Source organism: Panthera onca, chromosome A1 (assembly GCF_046562875.1).
Source record: "Panthera onca isolate mPanOnc1 chromosome A1, mPanOnc1 haplotype 2, whole genome shotgun sequence".
Classification (NCBI taxonomy): domain Eukaryota; kingdom Metazoa; phylum Chordata; class Mammalia; order Carnivora; family Felidae; genus Panthera; species Panthera onca.
The window spans coordinates 218,835,591-218,855,408 of NC_138339.1; the positions used below are offsets into that span (position 1 = coordinate 218,835,591).

Sequence of the window (19,818 nt, forward strand, 5' to 3'; positions counted from 1 at the left end):
ATAACAATAGGAAAATATAAAAGAAAATATGTGCTTACAGTAAGCCCCTAATATCTGGTACCCTAGAATATTCATTTATCCCAAACTGTTGCTAGTCAATAAAATTTTAAACAGCTAAAATTTCAGTTCTTATTTCCTTTGAGAATTAATGCCTGAAAGGGCTGACAATGGCAGGTCTTGTCCAGCTCAATTCAGGGAATAAGTGATATAGAATATCTTTAACTAGTTCTTTAAGTCAGAACTACCCCCCAACTATCACACCACAGGCCTTGTACCACAGACCTCCTCATGTCACTAGGTTCCACTGTTTGTAAAACACTTCCTTTCTTGGGATATTGACAAGTTTCTTCTTACTTAGGATTTTAGTAGATTTGAAATAAAACTCGAATGATTAGGATGCCTTGGTGGCTCAGTCAGTTAAGTGTCTGACTTCGGCTCAGGTCATGATCTCACAGCTTATGAGTTTGACCCCCTCATCAGGTTTTGCCCTCACAGTGTAGAGCCTGCTTGGGATTCTCTCTCTCCCTCTCTCTCTGCCCCTCCCTGATTCGCGCGCACTCTCACACACTCTCTCAATAAATAAATACACTTTAAAAAAATCTTAAAAAAAAACTCAAATGATTATTCTTAATAAAAGAGCATTCCTAACTGGTGGATGGTGGTTGAAGATTTTTAATAATGTTACTAAGAAATTGATATAATAAATTTGGTTCATTTGGTAGTTACTCAGAGTAATTTGTTTACTTTTTTCATTTCTACTTTCTAGGTATGTGAAAGCAAGAACAGAACTAACATGGGATTATGGGTATGAAGCTGGGACTGTGCCTGAGAAAGAAATCCTCTGCCAGTGTGGGGTTAATAAATGTAGAAAGAAAATATTATAAATTTGTAGCTAATGCCTATTGAAGAAATTAGCATATCACGCTGCAATTAGAGCCATGCAAGAAACTTTCAGTCATCAGTGGAATTAACTTAGGTTGTGATCCATCAAGAGAATTCCTCTCAGTTTACCCTTGTCAAGGAATTCATTTGTGTGGCTTAAAATGCTAGAAACAAAATAAGGACATTTTCATACACATAGGCTATCTCTTTATTCTTTCTGCTGTTCAACTTTACATGAGTGGGATGGAAGTGTATATTTTATATGAAATACCATTATACAGTTTGTAACTTATTTGTAAATTATATATTAAGAGAAACAAATGTCACAATAGAATTCAGTTGATCGTATTTACTTTTGTGATTATTGAGTTTATGCCCCCAAAAGGCCAAATTTCACATTGTTACTTACAAAATTTGTTTAATTCTTGGCAAATAATTTATCATTATAAGCCATAAGGTGGGCAACAGAGCCTGAGGAATATGTAAGAACTAACTTATACATATCACTTCCAATATTTTAACACTAGTTGGAGAAGCTCTGTCTGGCTCCTTGCAACTCTGCCCCATCAAACCATTTGAGTGCTAAGATGGAGAAGGTTTTGACAAACTTTGAGAGGAAACTTCTTTTCCATAGGTTCTCTTTACTTCTCCAGTACAAACACAGACAAGAAACAAAGGGAATAGAAACCTGGAGGAATTGGAATATTTTTGTTCTAAGTAGAGGAGAGCCATAAGAAAAACAAAACTTAGAAACTAGCAAAACTTAGAAAACTAGTGTCTTACTTAAGCCAGAAGGGATTGTGCTGGGCAAGAATTTCACTTTAAAAAAAACCAACAGCAACAACAAAACAAGGCAGTTCTACTCAATTGTAAAGTCTGGAACAGCTGCTTGAATTCTCCTGTGTATGATGTGCAAATTGTTTTTGTTGAGAAAAAGGGAGTTACTCTGCTATGGGTTACCCAGCCCTTATCATGGAGCAGAAAGAGGACTGGGAATCTCCAAGAGTCAAAACTAATTTTACCCATAACAAAGATGTACATTTGACTGCCAGGAACTTCTCCCTTGGAACCAGAACAGGAATACCAGCTCAAAAAGTAGTAATTAAAAGTAGTTCTGGCTTTTGAGAGGTTTTATGTCTTTTTTTTTCTTTTCTTTTGTACTTGATTCTGGGTTTAGTTTGGTTACTGTTCAAATAAAAACCTATTTGAAGTTTGGGGCACCTAGTGGATCAGTCCATTAAGCATCTGACTTCAGCTCAGGTCATGATCTCATGCTTAGTAAGTTTGCATTGGACTCTGTGCTATGAGCCTGTCTCTGTCTCTCTGCCCCTTCCCAGTTTGCAGTGCTCTCGTGCTCTCTCTCTCTCTCGCTCTCTCTCTCAAAAATATTAAAAAAAAAAAAAAAAAACCTGTTCGGGGCACCTGGGTGGCTCAGTCAGTTGAGCGTACGACTTCAGCTCAGGTCATGATCTCACAGCTTGAGTTCGAGCCCCACGTAGGGCTCTGTGCTGACAACTCAGAGCCTGGAGCCTGCTTCGGATTCTGTGTCTCCTTCTGTCTCTGCACCTCCCCCACTCGCTTGCTCTCTCTCTCTCTCTCTCTCAAAAGTAAATAAACATTAAAAAAAATTAAAAAAAAAAAAAACCTGTTCAAAGTTTGGACCCAATTTAATTTCTTAAAAATATTAAACTAGATGAAAATTTAACTTGAAATTGTTGTATGGAGTGAGAAACCTAGGAACTAGGAAGAGGAGCAAAAGTTACAAGCCAACAAACAGCCTCCAGACAGATGAGGAAAGTTAAGTCCATTTATTCACAGTAAAGATGTTTTAGGTAGTACACTGAAAGTGAAGATACTTAATCAGTATGGGAAATACTTTTGTGCAGAAGTCCTAACATCTTGATCTGCTTCACAGCTCTCATCTTCCATCAGTGTCCTAGAGATTCTCTTTGTCTATGTCAGATCTATTTCCAGTTAAATTCCATTATTTCCCTTTTCCTTGGTTTATTCCCACATATCGGTGAAGGACATATTCTTCCTAGTTGCTTTTGAAAAGGAAAATCGAGAGGTAAATATTTTGAGACTGTGCATGTTTGATTATGTTATTTTGACCTGTATGCTTGATTGCTATTTTATCAGGGTATAGAATTCTTGAGTAGCCTCCATACACAATATTGAAGGCATCTGCTAGCTTCCAGTGCTGCTGCTATGAAGTCTTAAAATGGTCTCCTTTCTGGCTTCCAGGGTGACTACTGGAGTCAGATGTCATTCTGTTCCTTATTTTTTATATATATGACCAGTTTTAATCTCTCTTGAAATTGATAGAATTATCTTTGTCTCAGTGTTCCTTTCTGGTGAAGTCCATTTTCATCTTTCATCCTGGGTGCTTGGTGGGATCTTTCAATCTGAAAACTTTGTCCTTCAGTTCAGGGAAATCATCTTGAACCATTTCTTTAATGATTCCTAATCTGTTCTTTATTTCTAGAATTCTTGTTATTCAGATGTTAGACCTTCAGGATTGACTCTCTTCTAATTTTCTTTTCTCTCTCTTTTTAAGAGTTTCATTTTTTTTTTTTAATTTATTTAAGTAATCTCTACCCCCAGTGTGTGACTCAAACTTGCGACCAAGAGTCACATGCTCTTCCAACTGAGCCAGCCAGGCTCCCCAAAATATATTTTCAGCTGTCTTCTTGCTGTAACTTGCTGAGAGATTTCCTCAGTCTGAATCTTCCAATATAGATGTATTGTGCTTTATTTTTCTGGTCTCTTTTTTTTTTTTTTTAATGTTTCATTTATTTTTGAGACAGAGAGCAAGCACATGAGTAGGGAGGGGTAGAGAGGGAGAGGGAGACATAGAATCTGAAACAGGCTGCAGGCTCCAAACTTTTAGTACAGAGGCAGACACAGGGCTCGAACTCACAAACCGTGAGATCATGACCTGAGCCGAAGTCGGATGCTTAACAGACTGAGCCACCCAGGCTCCCCTTCTGGTCTCATATTTTTAATTTCTAGAGCTCTCTTCTCTGAATTTTTCTTTAATAGCATCCTATTTTTGGTTCATGGTTGCAGTATCAAATCTTCTTGAAAGTGTCATGTATATAGGTTTAAGTGTGTGCACACACATTCATATCTATATTCTTCCTGCATATTTTGTGACCTCAAAGGTTTATTTGTTTTCACTGTATATTTCCTTTGGTCTTTGTCTTTCATGTTATAGACTTTCCTCAGTTGGTGATCTTGGCAGTCTACTCATACTTAAGAGTGGAACACTAAAAAGGCTGAGATTATAAACTGGGGGAAAGGGCTCTTCAAGTGCCACACCATGAGGTAGCTGAGCTACCAAGTCTCCAATGGTCTGTTATGGACTGTTTTTGGCCTGCCAAGGAATACTTGTCTCTCCTCCTGATTTAAGGGCAAAAACTTGGCTGCCAGAGTCTGCTCTTATCTCCCCTTTGAGCCCCATTCTTCTGTAACCCATTTCTGTATTTGTCAAGACTGTCCCAAGTTATCTTTTTAAATATTGTTTTTCTGCTGTCCCCAATTTTGCCTTTCTTCTCTTTAAAACCTCAAAATGCAAGACCTGCAGAAGTTTTCCTTTAATTCCTCAGCAAACCACCGACTATGACATGCTTCTTTTCCAGAATTTTTTTTATCTGTAATTTATATGCATTTGTGTTCTCTACATGTATATTTGTCACATGCACTGAAAACCTCGTCTTGTATGGTGCTGTGTACCCCATGGGTGCTAAATAAAGACTTGCGACTTGCAACTGGAATTAGTCTGTTAATTCCGCCTACGTTTATGACATAACTATTTAGGCCAGACTTGGTGTTACACAATTTTTAAAGAAACAGAAGAGCAGTCACTTCAGCTGATCTCAGGTTTTGGTCATCTTTCCTCCCAATTTGAAGAGGAAAAGTCAGGGCAGGGTGGGGAACGCCTGCAAGTTTAAAAACAAAACAAAGCAAGTTCAGATTCAGACCAGATCTGGATAAGATGCGAGCTCCTATTTGAATGATAACTACGTCTGCAAACTCTACGCGTCTCTTGCTCAGAACTTCCCCCTATGCAGGGGAAATGGATCATCACAGCTTTTACGAAAACGAAACTCTGCAACTGCCTGTGAACTTCCGGAAGTGCAGGCAAGGAGCACAGCCGTTGGACAGCCACGGAGGGTGCAGCCATGGAGCAAGCGTTGTCTTCCTTGGCCAAGGACGCGCCGGACCAGCTCCCCCACCCCACTGGTGAGTAATGTGCGCGCGCGAACACGCGGGGATGGAGTTGTGGATAGGAGGGGGGTGATGCAGTGTCCCACAATCACAGGGCGGGGCCCAGGGTCTGCTCACTGTTGCGGCCGCTTGGGGGCCCCCCGGATCCACATCCTAGCCCCTCAGGCAGCGCTGGCAAACTTGCCGAACTTGCTGGGCTTGTCTACGTTCACCTCCAACAGACCTTCGGGCAGTTCCGCAGGGACTCTGAGCCCAGACCTCAGCCCCGGAGCTTCACTTAGGAGAGTTGTGTCCCGCTTTCTTCTCCCACTAGTGATGGACAGCCCAATGCTACTGTCCTACTCTACTGGGAATGGAGGCATCAGAGGAAACCGACATAAATTCTGGTGGGCTTACTCTCCACGCGAAGCTCCACCCACCTGTAAAACAATGTTGTCAGAGAAGTGGAGAAGTAGGCAGGAGTGGACCCCTTCCTGAAGAGAAGTGGCTAGCTGGGTCTCAGGAAGCGGTTGGGAAGGTTCTTGCAGAGAATGTGACTCTTTGGAACCATCTCCTCCTTTTCATTCAGTAGTTCAGATCCTCAGCAACCCTCTCTGTGAATAAGGCAATAGTCTGAGTCTGTGCCTTCCTTTCACTTAAACAGATGTAGAGGTCCTACCACCTGCCAGGCTCAGGGCTAGATTTGGGGAATACAGAGATGAGTTAAACTGACCCCAGCTTAGAGAATCGAATAGGCAACTTGAAGATGACCTGGTAAGTAAGCACCACAGAGGCCCAAATGAGGGGCTCCTAACTCAACTTGGTGTTCAGGGAAAGCTTTATGGAGGTGAGGATGCCCTTAGTTTTAAATGGCAAGAGGCAACCAGAGGTAGAAAGTTTGAAAGGGTGTTCCATACAAAGGTGATGACAGGAAGAGGCACCAGCCTCAAAACTTCACATGGCAACCCTAAACCAAGTGGTTGAATATTTTCATTCAGCTAGTGTTACCTATGGAATGTTACTAGAGATGAGATTCCATCCTGACATTTTCCCCAAACTCCAGACTTGTATAACCAACTTCATCAATGCTTAGAATGATTTCAAACTGAATATCCCAAAGAGAATTTTTGTTTCCCTGCGTATATCCATGTATTCCAAACCTGTTCAACCACCAGCATTCCATTCATCCAGTTTCTCAGGCCAAATCTGTTAGCACTGCCCTCAATGCCTCTCTTTCTCCCTCACCTCCCATGTAATGCATCAGACCAGTCAGTTCTGTTTTCAGAATAGATCTTGAGCCTGACCGCTTCGCACCTTCGCTACCATCCAAGCCCAATCCACCATCATCTCCTGCCTGGACTACTGATCTGGCCCCTACTCCAACTTCTCATACAGACAAGACTGTACAACAGCCAAAATGATCTTTAAGAAAAAAAAGCGAATGTGATTCTCCTACACAGAGCCCTTCAACAGTCTCATTACCTTCCAAACAATCTCTTACCGTGGCCTACAGTGTAACCCATGTCCTGATCTGATCCCATACCTGCTCATCTTGATGACTTTGCTACCCCTTACTGCCTTGTGGGTCCTCCAAGCCCCCAGATCTGCCCCTGCCTCAGGGTCTTTCTGTTTGCATCACATTTCTCACTTCCCCACCATATTCAAATCTCAAGTGTGTCCCTCCATAGCTTTGCCTGCCCATGCTATTTAAGAGAACACCCCACCTCCCTCATGACTCTCTACTTCCTTTCCCTGCTCTGTTTTTTTCATAACACTTATCACTAGCAGGAAAAAAAATACTTGTCTGTCTCTACTACTAGAATAAAGTTCCATGAGAGTTGAAACTCTCATCTCATTGTCTGTTTTATTTGTAGTGCCTAATAGGTTCTTATTAAGAATTTATTGAAGGAATGAGTGGGCTTGTATGTACCACTGAGCTTGGCTTCTATTCTGTTGCTGATGGGGAATGTCTTTCTAAGGAGGGAAACCAGCCCAGTTTGAACTAAAGTCTTCTGTTCTGAATTCTGTATATCTGAGAGTTGGGCAGATAGGTCCTCTGGGACTGTCAGCTGTGCGTAGGGAAATGGAGTCACATAATACAAATGTGCCTGCTGAGGGTCATCCCTGTGTATGATTGTGAGATAGATATCTTAAAGAAGTCCACTGAACATGGCTGTCCGCCACCCCTTTCCCACAACATGCCCATTCTTATTCCAGTTTATACTTTTTTTTTTTTTTTTTTTTTTTGAGAAAGAGAGAGGGCACAAGCAAGCAAGGGGCAGAGAGTGAGGGAGAAAGAGAATCCCATGAGGGGCAGAGGGAGAGAGAGAGAGAATCCCACACCAGCTCTGCACTGTCAGTGTGGGGCCTGAAGCAGGGCTCAAGCTAACCTGATGTGGGCCTCGAACTCACAAACCATGAGATCATGACCTAAGCCAAAGTTGGATGCTTAACTGACTGAGCCCCCCAGGCATCCCCCTGTTTATACACTCTAAAGCTGTCCCCAGTAATGCTTTCTGGCTCTCCCAAATACATTTATGTTTCCAAGTCCATTACCAAGCCTCTAGGTAATGTCCACTCCTCTTCTGTTTTGGTCTTTATCCATTACAGGTGTGCAGTCATGGGACTCAGTGGTAAAGTTGACTTCTCCCACATATCTTATGTATAATGGAAGAACTTAAAAAGCTGCAATAATAGATAAGTTGATCAAAGAAGAAAAGAGGAATAAGTTTCCAAGCCAGCACCATAAATCGGTTGCCAGTCCAGAACATAAATCATAACAAAAGGGCTTGTAAATGGAATTGTAAGATTAGGGACTCTCATTCCATCATCCACTCATTTAGTGGTGAAACGTGTTTCTTGGCTATCCAGTCTGGCTACCCCAGATTCTGTCCTCTGGCTGGATTTCCCTTGTCCAATGGGCTTTAAGACCATATCTGGGAAAAGGAACATTTGGAAGACACCCCTGACATCCCTGCAGAGGCTGTGACATTAGTAATCCCTTTCCAGATGGAGATGGGCCTAGAGACAGAGATTCATTCTGTTGGTTTGAGTTAGTCAGAGTTCATATGTTCCTGGCTTGTCATTTTTCTGCAGCTTCATTCTGTAGAACCTTTCTTGACTACCAGTTTAATTTTGGGGGAATTGTTGTCAGATCAGTCTCTGTGAGTCCTTAGGCCTGCTAGACACAATAGAAGGACCATGGGGAGCCCTGCCGATCCTCATTGTTCTTAGTGTCAGCTGCTGATGGAGACCAATGGACTTTTCCCTAAAATGCCCAGCTCCCATAATACACCTATCCCTCACTGTCTGAACCTATACAGTTCCTGAATTCAGAAGGTGAGGACTATCAGTTATCCAATGTATTTATTTGGTCCATGAGTTTTGGATAATGCATAGCAAGCATTCAGATAGTGAGAGATGCCTGTCTATATAAGAGCCTCTAGTGTGATTTCCCCTCAACTCCAGAGTTACATGCATCCTCTAGTCTGGAAGAATGAACAAGTTAGAAAAGCCAAGATCTTATAAGAAACTATGAGGAGGACGTGTTTTACCAAGAAAAGGCCATTAGGGGGAGCCTGCGTGTCCCACTTTGGGGGTTGTAGTGACAAAACTCTAGGTCAGAAGGCAATGGTGTAGCTACCACCACCATATTCCCAGGTGCCAAAACCCAAAAACCTGCAGACTTGGGAATGCAACTCAGATGGTCAGTCCCCAAAGGAAACACAGGGGGCCATGCTTAGTATCCAAAGCCTGACAGCTCAGCCCTGCACAGTGCACCTGTCCAAAAGTCCAGCTTTGCACAAGGAAAGGGTAATGCTGTGTGAAAATGCCTAGCTCTTATACAACAAGGAGCATTGCATGCCTATCAAATGTTATCATACTATTTTATTAGGGATTTTTATTCCAGATTTTGTCACTAATAATTTGATGCTTTTTTTTTTTTTAGCCTGTGCTTTATAAATTTAATATCCAGTTTGTGTGTTCTTTTAAAAAGAATATAGTATTTAACAAAGTATATTTGGGGCCTGAGGTGAATAAAATATTGGGTTTTTTTTTCCTTATTTTCCATCTAGGATGGTATATTATGTTGTCAAATATTAAAATGTATTCTAAAACATTGAAAATTATAAAGTGTGGTATTGGCAGAGAAAGTGACAGATCAATGGAACAAAATAGAAGTATGTGAACAAACCCAAACATATGTAATCATTAAATGTATGAAAAGGAGATTTAAATCACTGGCTAACCACTATGAAAATAAGTTAGAGCCCCATCTCGTACTTTATAATACAATAAATTTCACATTAATATTTTAATATAAAAATAAAATTTTAGAAGAAAATAGAGCTATGGAGGTGTTTTCTAAGTCATATCTCCTTTTTATCAAATAAAACGTTTAAACATTCTGTATGTCCATTTTATAAACAAAAAAGACCACACATATGACTAACAAGAATGCATAACAGGCTCATAAATCAATAAGAAAATAGTGAATAACCCAACAGAAAATGTCCTGAGGACATCAGTGCCAGAGAAGAAATGCACATATTGCCTTATGATATGTTAAATTCATAATTATAGATTATATTCTTCTCTCTATGCTTTGTATCCTTTCTTTTGACATAGTCATCTACTCTTTTGTCCTAGTTGTATCTTTATAGTATGGTTTTCGATGGGATAGCCAGATACCCTTGTATTTTCTTTTCAAGGTTTCCTTCACCATCCATGCCCTTTTATTCTTCCAAATAAACTTTTTTTTCCCCAAGTTCTTTAACCTTCTTGGAATTTAAGTTGAAATGACATTAAACCTACAATTTGTGAAAGAATTGACAGGATTATAATGTCCCGTCTTCCTACTCTGGAGCACAGTATTTCTCTCCATGTATCGAGATCAAGCTTAAAACTTTTTCCCCCCATAATGTGAATTATTTTAGACCAAGAAAAACATACACATTGTCTCTCCATTTGGCAACTTTGTAATACCCTTCCCCCTGCCATGTTGTGTTTTTGTTTTTGTATTGAAATTTAGTTGATTAAAACAACGCTTTCATCATGTCATTCCCCTGCTTAAAAATCCTTCCTGGCAGTCTTCTACATCTGTTTCTCAAATTCTTTTCCAGCTTCCTCTGCACAGACTCCCTCCCCCTTCAGGATCCTGGTTTTCTGGCCCCTGGTCAAACCTCTTGACCTTTTCCCACATCGCTACATAGTCTCCAGTGTCCCTCCCACCGCCTCCCCCCTTTCTGTCTGTCTCCAGGTTGCACCAGCTCAAGGCCCATGTCCTTGACAACACCCCATCCCCCATCCCACAGGGGAGCACTGTACTCCCCTGGATCCATAGCATGTATTGTATTTTCCACTCAGCAATCATATTCCTTTGTGGCATTTATCCTGTTATTTTATTTTCCTTATTAGCATTTCATCTCCTTATTTTGTTAGCTTCTTTCAGGCAACAGTTCTGTCTCCTGTTTCTTTGTGTCCTCTGCTATGCAGTTCTCCACAGTAGCCACTCACTACACATGGCTATGAGCACTTAAAATGTGGCTTATTTAGTTAAGACACACTCAGCACAAAGTACACCAAGCTTCAAAACTCAGTACTAAAGAATGAATTAATTATGTCAATTAAAGGTTGAAAGGATAATATTTTGCATACGTTTAGTTGAATAGAGCCTGTTATTAATTAACCCATTATTTAATGGGTAAAATTAATTTCACCCATTTCTTGATGCTTTTTTTTACAATGCTCCTAGAAATTTTTTAGCTGTAGGTCACATTTGTGGCTCACGTTATGTTTCTGTTAGCACCCATCTAGAGTGCCCAGCAAAATGACTCTCCTACCAAAGGTGCTCCCAAATTGGTGGTGGTTTGAAATGAATGAAAATGAGGTTTTCTCTCAGTCATTTGAGGTTTTTCTCTCAGTCTCAACCCCTTTTTCTTGATTGGTGGGGAGCAGAGGGACTACATATTTTTATCCTCAGTAGTTAGGACCCAAATCCAGGAAACAGAAATTAAAGAAGAAACTCATCTGAGGGGCACCTGGGTGGCTCAGTCAGTTAAGCTTCTGACTCTTGAGTTCAGCTCAGGTTGTCATCTCATGGTTCATGGGATTGAGCCCTGCATTGGCTCCACATTGACAGCGTTGAACCTGCTTGGGATTCTATCTCTCTCTCTGTCTGCCCCTTCCCCACTCACTTTCTGTGTTCGTTCGCTCTCTCTCTTTCTCTCTCTCTCTCAAAATAAATAAATAAACATGGGGTGATGGGGGGAAGATTGTGAGATAAATGCTGCTCCAAAGCACAGTCTTCTAAGGGCACCTGGGTGGCTTAGTCAGTTGAGCATCTGACTCTAGATTTTGGCTCAGGTCACGATCTCATAGTTGTGAGATAGAGCTCTGCATTGGGTGTGGAGCCTGCTTGAGATTCTCTCTCATTCTGCCTCCCGCTTGCACTCTCTCAATCTAAAATAAAAATAAATAGATAAATAACCTTTTTTAAAAAAAAGTGCTGTCCTATGATTTTGTGAAATGCAAGATCTAATTTCAGAGATTTTGTTTTGTTTTGAATAACAAAAACAACTTTTAGGAACAACTTATAGGAACCCCTTAAGTGGTTAACCTCATCTAAATTTATTTTGTTTTTAATTTTAACATTTATTTATTATTGAGAGACAGAGACAGAGCATGAGCAGGGGAGGGGCAGAGGGAGAAGACACAGAATCTGAAGCAAGCTCCAGGCTCTGAGCTGTCAGCACAGAGCCTGACGCAGGGCTTGAACTCACAAACCGCAAGATCATGACCTGAGCTGAAGTTGGAGGCTTAACCAACTGAACCACCCAGGCACCTCAACCTCATCTAAATTTAAAACTCATCATTAAATGGTAAAGTAAGTCCTTGTTTCAAAACTAAAAGTTGAAAGATTAAAAACACAAGTGTGTTCTAATACAGAAAACCAAATCAAAAAGAGGATGAGCATTGGAAAGGGCAAAAAAAAAAAAAAAAAAATTGTTAAATGGATGCTTGTGGCCAAATGAATAGCAAACAAATGGGAAGGTTACCTCTCAGTGACATGCCAGTGGGGTTTTGAGAACAGATGGCTTCTTTCTCTCTCTGTTTATTCTTCCCTTTTCTTCCTAGCTCTCCTTCTCTTAGTTCCTCTCCTTTCTTCCATTCCTTTCTTTAAAAAAAAAAATCAATTTTCTACCTTTATGTAGCTTTCTCTCCTAAGTTATTATAATGCTAGATTTAAGTGTATTTAAATTATAGCACATTGCTCATTTACATCTTTAATTCACTCAAAATTTATTTTTGAGTATAGTCTGACACAGGATCTAAAATTTTTGTTTACAGGCAGTTGAGCAGAGCACTGTTTCTTGAATATATCATTGTGTTCTTGTTGATTTGTAATGATAATAGTAATAATTATTGAGAGCTTAGTATTGGCAAGGCAGTGTTTTGAGAGCTTTGTATTTAAATTCCTAGTTGTGGGGCGCCTGGGTGGCTCAGTCGGTTGAGCGTCCGACTTCAGCTCAGGTCACGATCTCACGGTTCATGAGTTCGAGCCCCGCGTCGGGGTCTGGGCTGATGGCTCAGAGCCTGGAGCCTGCTTCCGATTCTGTGTCTCTCTCTCTCTCTGCCCCTCCCCCATTCATGCTCTGTCTCTCTCTGTCTCAAAAATAAATAAACATTAAAAAAAAAATTAAAAAAAAATAAATTCCTAGTTGTGTTTCTTTCCTTTTTTTTTTTTTTTTTTTTTTTTTTTAAGTTTGTTTGTTTGTTTAAGTAATCTCTGCACCCAACCTGAGTTTCAAACAACCCTGGGATCAAGAATTGCATGGTCTTCTGACTGAGCCATCCAGGCACCCTCTGGTTGTTTCTTGAACAAAGTTTTCCACGTGTTTAGACATTTTAAATGAACATTAACTATTGTCCCTCCATTCATTAAGCTGTTAAAAAAAAATACAAAATAACTTGCTTTTCCACTTGGGTCCCGATTTTTTTTCTCTCTCTAGTAGTTGAGGACCTCTCATAAAAACAAGTGCCCTGCCTTCTACTTTTAAGACTGGTGGAAGAGTTATGGAGACCAAGAAATTCTACCTTTCCATTTCTCATCAAGGATGTTACTTATAGGTGTCTTTCAGGTTGCAGAAAAGATGGAAAAAAGGACATGTGCACTCTGCCCCAAAGACTCCGAGTATAGTGTCCTATACATTGCAAAAAAAGAGACTATAGCTGCTCATGAAAATTGTTTGGTAAGTTACTTGAAAACACATGAGTCCTTTTAGGGAAGGACGTACTAATATAGATAATGTACTTTGGAGACAAAGAATGATGAGTTGGCCATGGTTTGGGCTTTTAAGTGGGGATTTGGGAAGCAAATTTCCTAACTTTTTAAACTGTTTCAGATCTTACCACCTTATGATTACATTTTAGCTGTATTTATAACTGATCGAACACAATTATGATAAGCTTCTCTGAAGATATTTTAATGAGATATTTCAAATATAATAGATACCCATAGACATTTCACCCAGATTTGAAAAATCATACTGTATTTGCTTTAGCTTGGATTTTTTTTTTTTTTTAAGAAATAAAACATAGTTAAGGACTCTCTAATTCTCTCTCTTCCCCTCCCACCATCCCTCTTGAGATATAATTGCCATCACAGATTTTGTTTTCACCATGTATATTTAAGTGCTTATAACAAGGTATGATGAGGTTTTACATGTTCTTGGACTTTGTAGAATTTCAGCCAGCTTCTGTGAACTATTGAGATTTATCCATGTGAGAAATTTCACTCTTAAGTCTTTAATTTTAAATGTTAGAGAATTCTTTTGTGACTGCCACTATTAAACTATTCTCATGTGAATGAGCATTTAGGTTTTTCCACTTTTTTTCATATAACTAACCAGCTGTCATGAACATCCTTGTATAAGTCCCCTAAATCACGGGAGAATTTCTCTGGTGTAGGGCACAGAGCAAAAACCAGAAATGGTGGACACAGAGGGTGCATTTTGCACCTCACTACATGCACCAAATTGCTTTCCAAAAGGATGACACCAAATTCATTTCTTGTCTTCCTTGCCATACATGATATTATGAAATTTTAATTTTTTCCTCTCTGATGGGTGTGAAATGGTCTCTTGTTTTCATTTGCAGTTTCTAGATTTGGCTATGCTTATGCACAGATCTTTTTGTCACTTCTGTGACTTGTGTTGCTGGACCACATTTTGTCTTTGGGATATTGATTTTGTTTAAGTGTATTTTTATATGTATATAAATAGATGCTAATGCATTATTATATATGTTAGCTTTTAATTTATGGTGTTTCCTTTCAGAGCCTTATAATGTATTCTTGTTAAATATATCATTGTTTTCCTTTATAATTTGTAGGAGTTCTTCACTAAGAAATTCTTTTCTTTACTAAGATTTCCCCCCCCAAATTTTAAATTTTGTCTTTTTTCATTTAGTTTCTTAATCCAACTGGAATTTATTTGGACTACTGTGTAAAGTAGGGATCTCCTCTTTTGTCATATGATTAACCCCTTTTCCCAGCATTATTTGACTAATCTGTTCTTTTGTCATTGATTTTAGTGATAATAATGATAACTCTTATTATTCAGTGTTCACCAGGTGTAAGGTAATATTCTGGAAGCTTAACCTGTATTAAACTATTAATCCTTACAACAACCCCAAGAGGTAGGTATCATTATTATGCCCAAACTAAAGATGAGACATCTGAGGCACAGAGAGTTTAAGTCACTTGCCCAAGGTCATGCAGCTGTAAGTGACTGAGCCAGGATTCTTACCTGGCCTACTTCTAGAACCCCCACTTTTATCCAGTGTGCTAACAATATATGTATACATATCTGTTTCTGGCTCTTTAGTCTGTTCCATTGGTCACTTTGCCTATCCCTCAGCTGGTACAACATTGTCTTAATTACTATAATTTTATGATAAGCCATGGCTCTTTTTTAGTGCTTTGAATTTTGGGGTCAGTTTATGAGTTTCACACAAATTCCTTTTGGAATTTTAACTGGAATTCCATTGAATTTGGGAAAAATTATATGAGTGTTTCTATCCATCAACAGAGTATCTCCAACTATTCAGGTCATTTTTTATGAATTTCAGAAATATTCAAACATTTTTTTTTTTTATATAGAGGTCTAGAACTTTGGATTAATCTTTTTCCTGGCTTTGGTTTTGTTGTTGTTTGTTTTTTGTTTCATTACCTTTTCCTAATGCTTTTTTTCGTTAAATTGAAGTATAAAAAAAATTGTAGTTGACACACAGTGTTATGTGTTTCAGGTGTAAACATATTGAGTAATTCTACTACTCTACATTATGTTGTGCTCACCACAAGTGTAGCTACCATCTGTTACAATACCATTAGCTACATATATTCCCTAGTCTGTGCCTTTCATCCCTGGGATTTACTCATTCCATGACTGGAAGACTAGACCTCCCATTCCTCGTCACCCATTTTGCCTGTGCCCTCTCCACCTTCCTCTCTGGCAGCCACCAGTTTATTCTCTCTTTATGGGTCTTTTTCTGATTTTTTGTTTGTTCATTTGTTATTTAGTTTCCACATATCATTGAAATCATATAGTACTTGTCTGTCTCTGTCTGATATTTCACTTAGCATAATGCTCTCCAGGTCCATCCATGTTGTTGAAAATGGCAAGATCTCATTCTTTTTTATGGCTAAGTAATATTCCATTACACACACACACACACACACACACACACACAAACACACCACCTTCTTTATACATTCATCTGCTTATGGTTGCTTCCATGTATTGGCTCTTATAAATAATGCTGCAGTAAACATGGGGTGAGTATATCTTTTTGAATCAGTGTTTTCATTGTCTTTGGATAAATACCCAGTAGTTGTATTACTGGATCGTATGGTATTTCTGTTTTCAGTTGTTTCAGGAACCTTCATACTGTTTTCCATAGTAGCTCTGCAATTTAGATTCCCAACAGTGCATGTGCATTCCTTTGTTCCCACATTCTTGCCATCATTTGTTATTTCTTGTCTTTTTGATACTAGCCATTCTGACAGGTGTGAAGTGATATCTCATTGTGGTTTTGATTTATTTTTCCCTGATGATGAGTGATGTTGAGCATCTTTTTATGTGTCTGTTGGCCATCAGTATGTCTTCTTTGGAAAAATGTCTCTACAGGTCTTCTGCCCATTTTTGATCAGATTATTTGTTTTTTTGGTGTTGAGTTATATGAATTCTTTATCTGTTTGGGATATTAATCCTTTATCAGATATGTCATTTGCAAATATCTTCTCCCATTCAGTAGGTTGCCTTTTCATTTTGTTGACAGTTTCCTGTGCTGTGTAAAAACATTTTATTTTGGAGTAGTCCCAATAGTTTATTTTTGCTTTTGTTTCCCTTGCCTAAGAAGACATATCTAGAAAGAAGACATATCATGTTACTATGGCTGATGTCTAAGAGATTACTCCCTATGTTTTCTTCTAGAAGTTTTATTGTTTCAAGTCTCACATTTAGGTCTTTAATCCATTTTGAGTTCATTTTTGCATATGGTATAAGAAAGTGGTCCAGCTTTATCCTTCTCCATGTAGCTGCCATGTTTTCCCAACACCATTTATTGAAGAGACTGTCTTTTCCCCATTGTATATTCTTATCTCCTTTGTTGAAGATTAGTTGGCCATATAATCATGGGTTTATTTCTGTGGTCTCCTGGTTTATTTCTGTTCCATTGATCTATATGTCTGTTTTTGTGCTGGTACCATACTGTCTGATTATTATATGTGTCTTTAAGTCTGAGATTGTGCTACTTCCTTCTTCTTTCTCAAGACTGCTTTGGCTATTGGGGTCTTTTTTGGTTCCATACAAATGTTAGTATTATTTGTTGTAGTTCTGTGAAGAATGCTATTGGTATTTTGATAGAGAAGGCATCGAATCTATAGATTGCTTTGTGATTGCATTGTGTAATGTTGATCTTCAATTGAGAGATAGGTTAGATTCTTTTGTTTTCAGGTAACACACAGAAACTTGAGCCAACCTAAACATAAAAGTTGCCTTTCAAATTTTGTTTAAAAGTTTAAATCCAAGTTAGTTAACATATAATGTAATAATGATTTCAGGAATAGAATTTTGTGATTCAACATTTATATATAACACCCAGTGCTCATCACAAGTGTCCTCCTTAATGCTCATCACCCATATGGCCCCTCCCCTACCCAACACCCCTCCAGCAATCCTCAGTTTGTTCTCTGTACTCAAGAGTCTTTTATGGTTTGTCTCCTCTCTGTTTTTATCTTATTTTTGCTTCCCTTCCCCTATGTTTATCTGTTTTGTTTCTTAAATTCCACATATAAGTGAAATCATATGATATTTGTCTTTCTCTGACTTACTTCACTGCATAATATACACGCTAGTTCCATCCATGTTGTTGCAAATGTCAAGATATCATTCTTTTTTGATTGCCCAGTAATATTCCATATAAAAGTGACTCTTTAATCAGACTTCAGGGGCATTTCATGGCTCCTGAAGGCAGACACACAAGCATGTCTAAGAAACAGTAGCTAGAAAGCCATCAGGAACCCATGATGTCCTCTCTAGCCCTCATTTTTGTTTTCCTCTTTGCAGACTGGCTTACTCTCTATCATGTGGCTTAGAGTCTATTCCACTTTCTCAGGGTAGGGAATCCAGTTGGCCCAGCTTCAGGTCAGGGCCCTAACCAGGTCCATTTAAACATTGGGGTCAGGGTTATGCAGTATAAAACATGCCTGGGGATCCTTCCAAAGAAAAGCAGGGTGGCTTGTGATCTGCTTATACACCCCAAAAGATGGTCACTGTTATACCCCCAATCCATCTTCCACCCCCAGTGAGTACTTTCGATACCATTTTATGACTTGTGGCTCTCAACGGTACTTTGAGCATATTCTGAATTTTTTCTTTTCCCAATCTGCAGCTGTATTCTTCAGCACTTGTGGAATGTGAGGACCATGATCCAAGTAATGACGACAGAAGTTTTGATGTGGAGTCAGTAAAGAAAGAAATCCATAGAGGAAGGAGGTTGGTAAGTACAAATGACTTTATTACTCAGACAAAACGAACAGATATTAAAGGGGATGTTTCCAAAAGAAAGTCTACTTGATTGGTAAACCAGGGATAGAGACACATCTTGTAGAGCTGAAAGATGTAGGGTCTTTAGAGTGGGAGAGAGCCAAAGCATAAGAGACTCCTAAAAACTGAGAACAAACTGAGGGTTGATAGGGGGTGGGAGGGAGGGTAGGGTAGGTGATGGGTATTGAAGAGGGCTTCTTTTGGGATGAGCACTGGGTGTTGTATGGAAACCAATTTGACAATAAATTTCATATATTAAAAAAAAGATGTAGGGGCGCCTGGGTGGTGCAGTCGGTTAAGCGTCCGACTTCAGCCAGGTCATGATCTCGCAGTCCGTGAGTTCGAGCCCCACGTCAGGCTCTGGGCTGATGGCTCGGAGCCTGGAGCCTGTTTCCGATTCTGTGTCTCCCTCTCTCTCTGCCCCTCCCCTGTTCATGCTCTGTCTCTCTCTGTCCCAAAAATAAATTAAAAACGTTGAAAAAAAAAAAAAAGCTGTAGGGTCTGTATTAGAAACCTAGATTTTACTGATCATTTAATATTTTAAAATAAACTACAACATGCTTCATCAGCAAAGTATATAGGAGTTAGAATGCTTTGGGCTGTAAGTAGAAGGAACCCAACTCAAACTGGCTTTAAAAAAAGGATGCTTATTTTCTCACTTAGCCAGAGGGAATGCTGGCTTCAGAGTTGGTTTATTTAGTGGCTTAATGGTGTCATCAAGACCCCATCATCCTTTCTGTCATCCTGTCCACATCAGTTGGTCCTTCTGTGGTCATAGGGTAGGCCATAGGCAACAACCGAAGGGTCAGGCTTTCTTGTTCCCATCTGGTGAAAGAAAAAGTTCATCCCCAAGTATGGAGTAAGACCCTTCTGAAAATTTAATTAAGCCACACCCATCCTCCTGCACCAGTTGCTGGAGGTGACCATAACTAATTAGTATCTATCCCCTTGGATCTGGGGTCAGCTCCCCCTGGGAAGGTAGAGTGAGGAGTAGTTACCCTCCTGGTTCTGTTACAGCAGACTTCCTCTATGGAAAGCCCTTCACGGCTTAGCAAGCAGTACAGCAGGTGTGAGCACCTAATGCCCACCACTACAGTAAGGTTTGTGATCTGGAACAAACATTTATGTAGTCCTTGCAAGGCTGACACATATATGAAGGCAGTTTCTGCACAGCCTGATGTGCTTTGAGAAGGATCAGCACAGGTCACTCAAGCAAGCAAGAACCTTAGCACAGGTGAGCACCAGGAAGCCTTCCTGGCTGGGGAGGAGTGAGGGTAAGGAAGATGGGGAAGGAGGATGGCATGTTTACAAAACTAAAAGTACATGACTGTGTGTGGCATCCTGTCTCCTGACTTTATGGGATTCTGTAAGATACACCAGAATGCAGGAAACCATCTCTTGTCGTAGATAATGAGTCGACCCTGGCTTCTCACTTTGACAACTAAAGCTGCAGTAAACATCTTTGTACACATATCCTGTGTACTTGTTTGAGCGTTGCTGTAGAGCACATTCCTAGAAGTGAAATGGCTGAGTCAAAGAGAATTCCCTCTGATAATTTTGAAACGTGCTAACAAACCGTCCCCCAGAAAGGCTGTACCATTTTATACTTCTGTGGATG

The 19,818-nt window shown here is 39.6% G+C and overlaps 1 protein-coding gene across 7 annotated transcripts in view; it reads left to right on the forward strand.

The window, feature by feature from the left end:
- LOC132682464 (histone-lysine N-methyltransferase SETDB2-like) overlaps positions 1-19,818 on the forward strand; it is an 89,070-nt gene that overhangs the window by 53,839 nt on the left and 15,413 nt on the right. For 5 of the 7 annotated variants that reach the window (XM_060637908.3, XM_060637905.3, XM_060637907.3 and 2 more), the window contains one exon: positions 767-4,658. In XM_060637908.3, the coding sequence (XP_060493891.3) occupies positions 767-884 (118 nt within the window). In that variant the 3' untranslated portion in view covers positions 885-4,658. Of the gene's footprint in view, positions 1-766; positions 4,659-4,750; positions 5,128-13,221; positions 13,344-18,045; positions 18,154-19,818 lie in introns of those variants that run through there. The other 2 variants (XM_060637911.2, XM_060637913.2) reach the window with 2 other exon arrangements.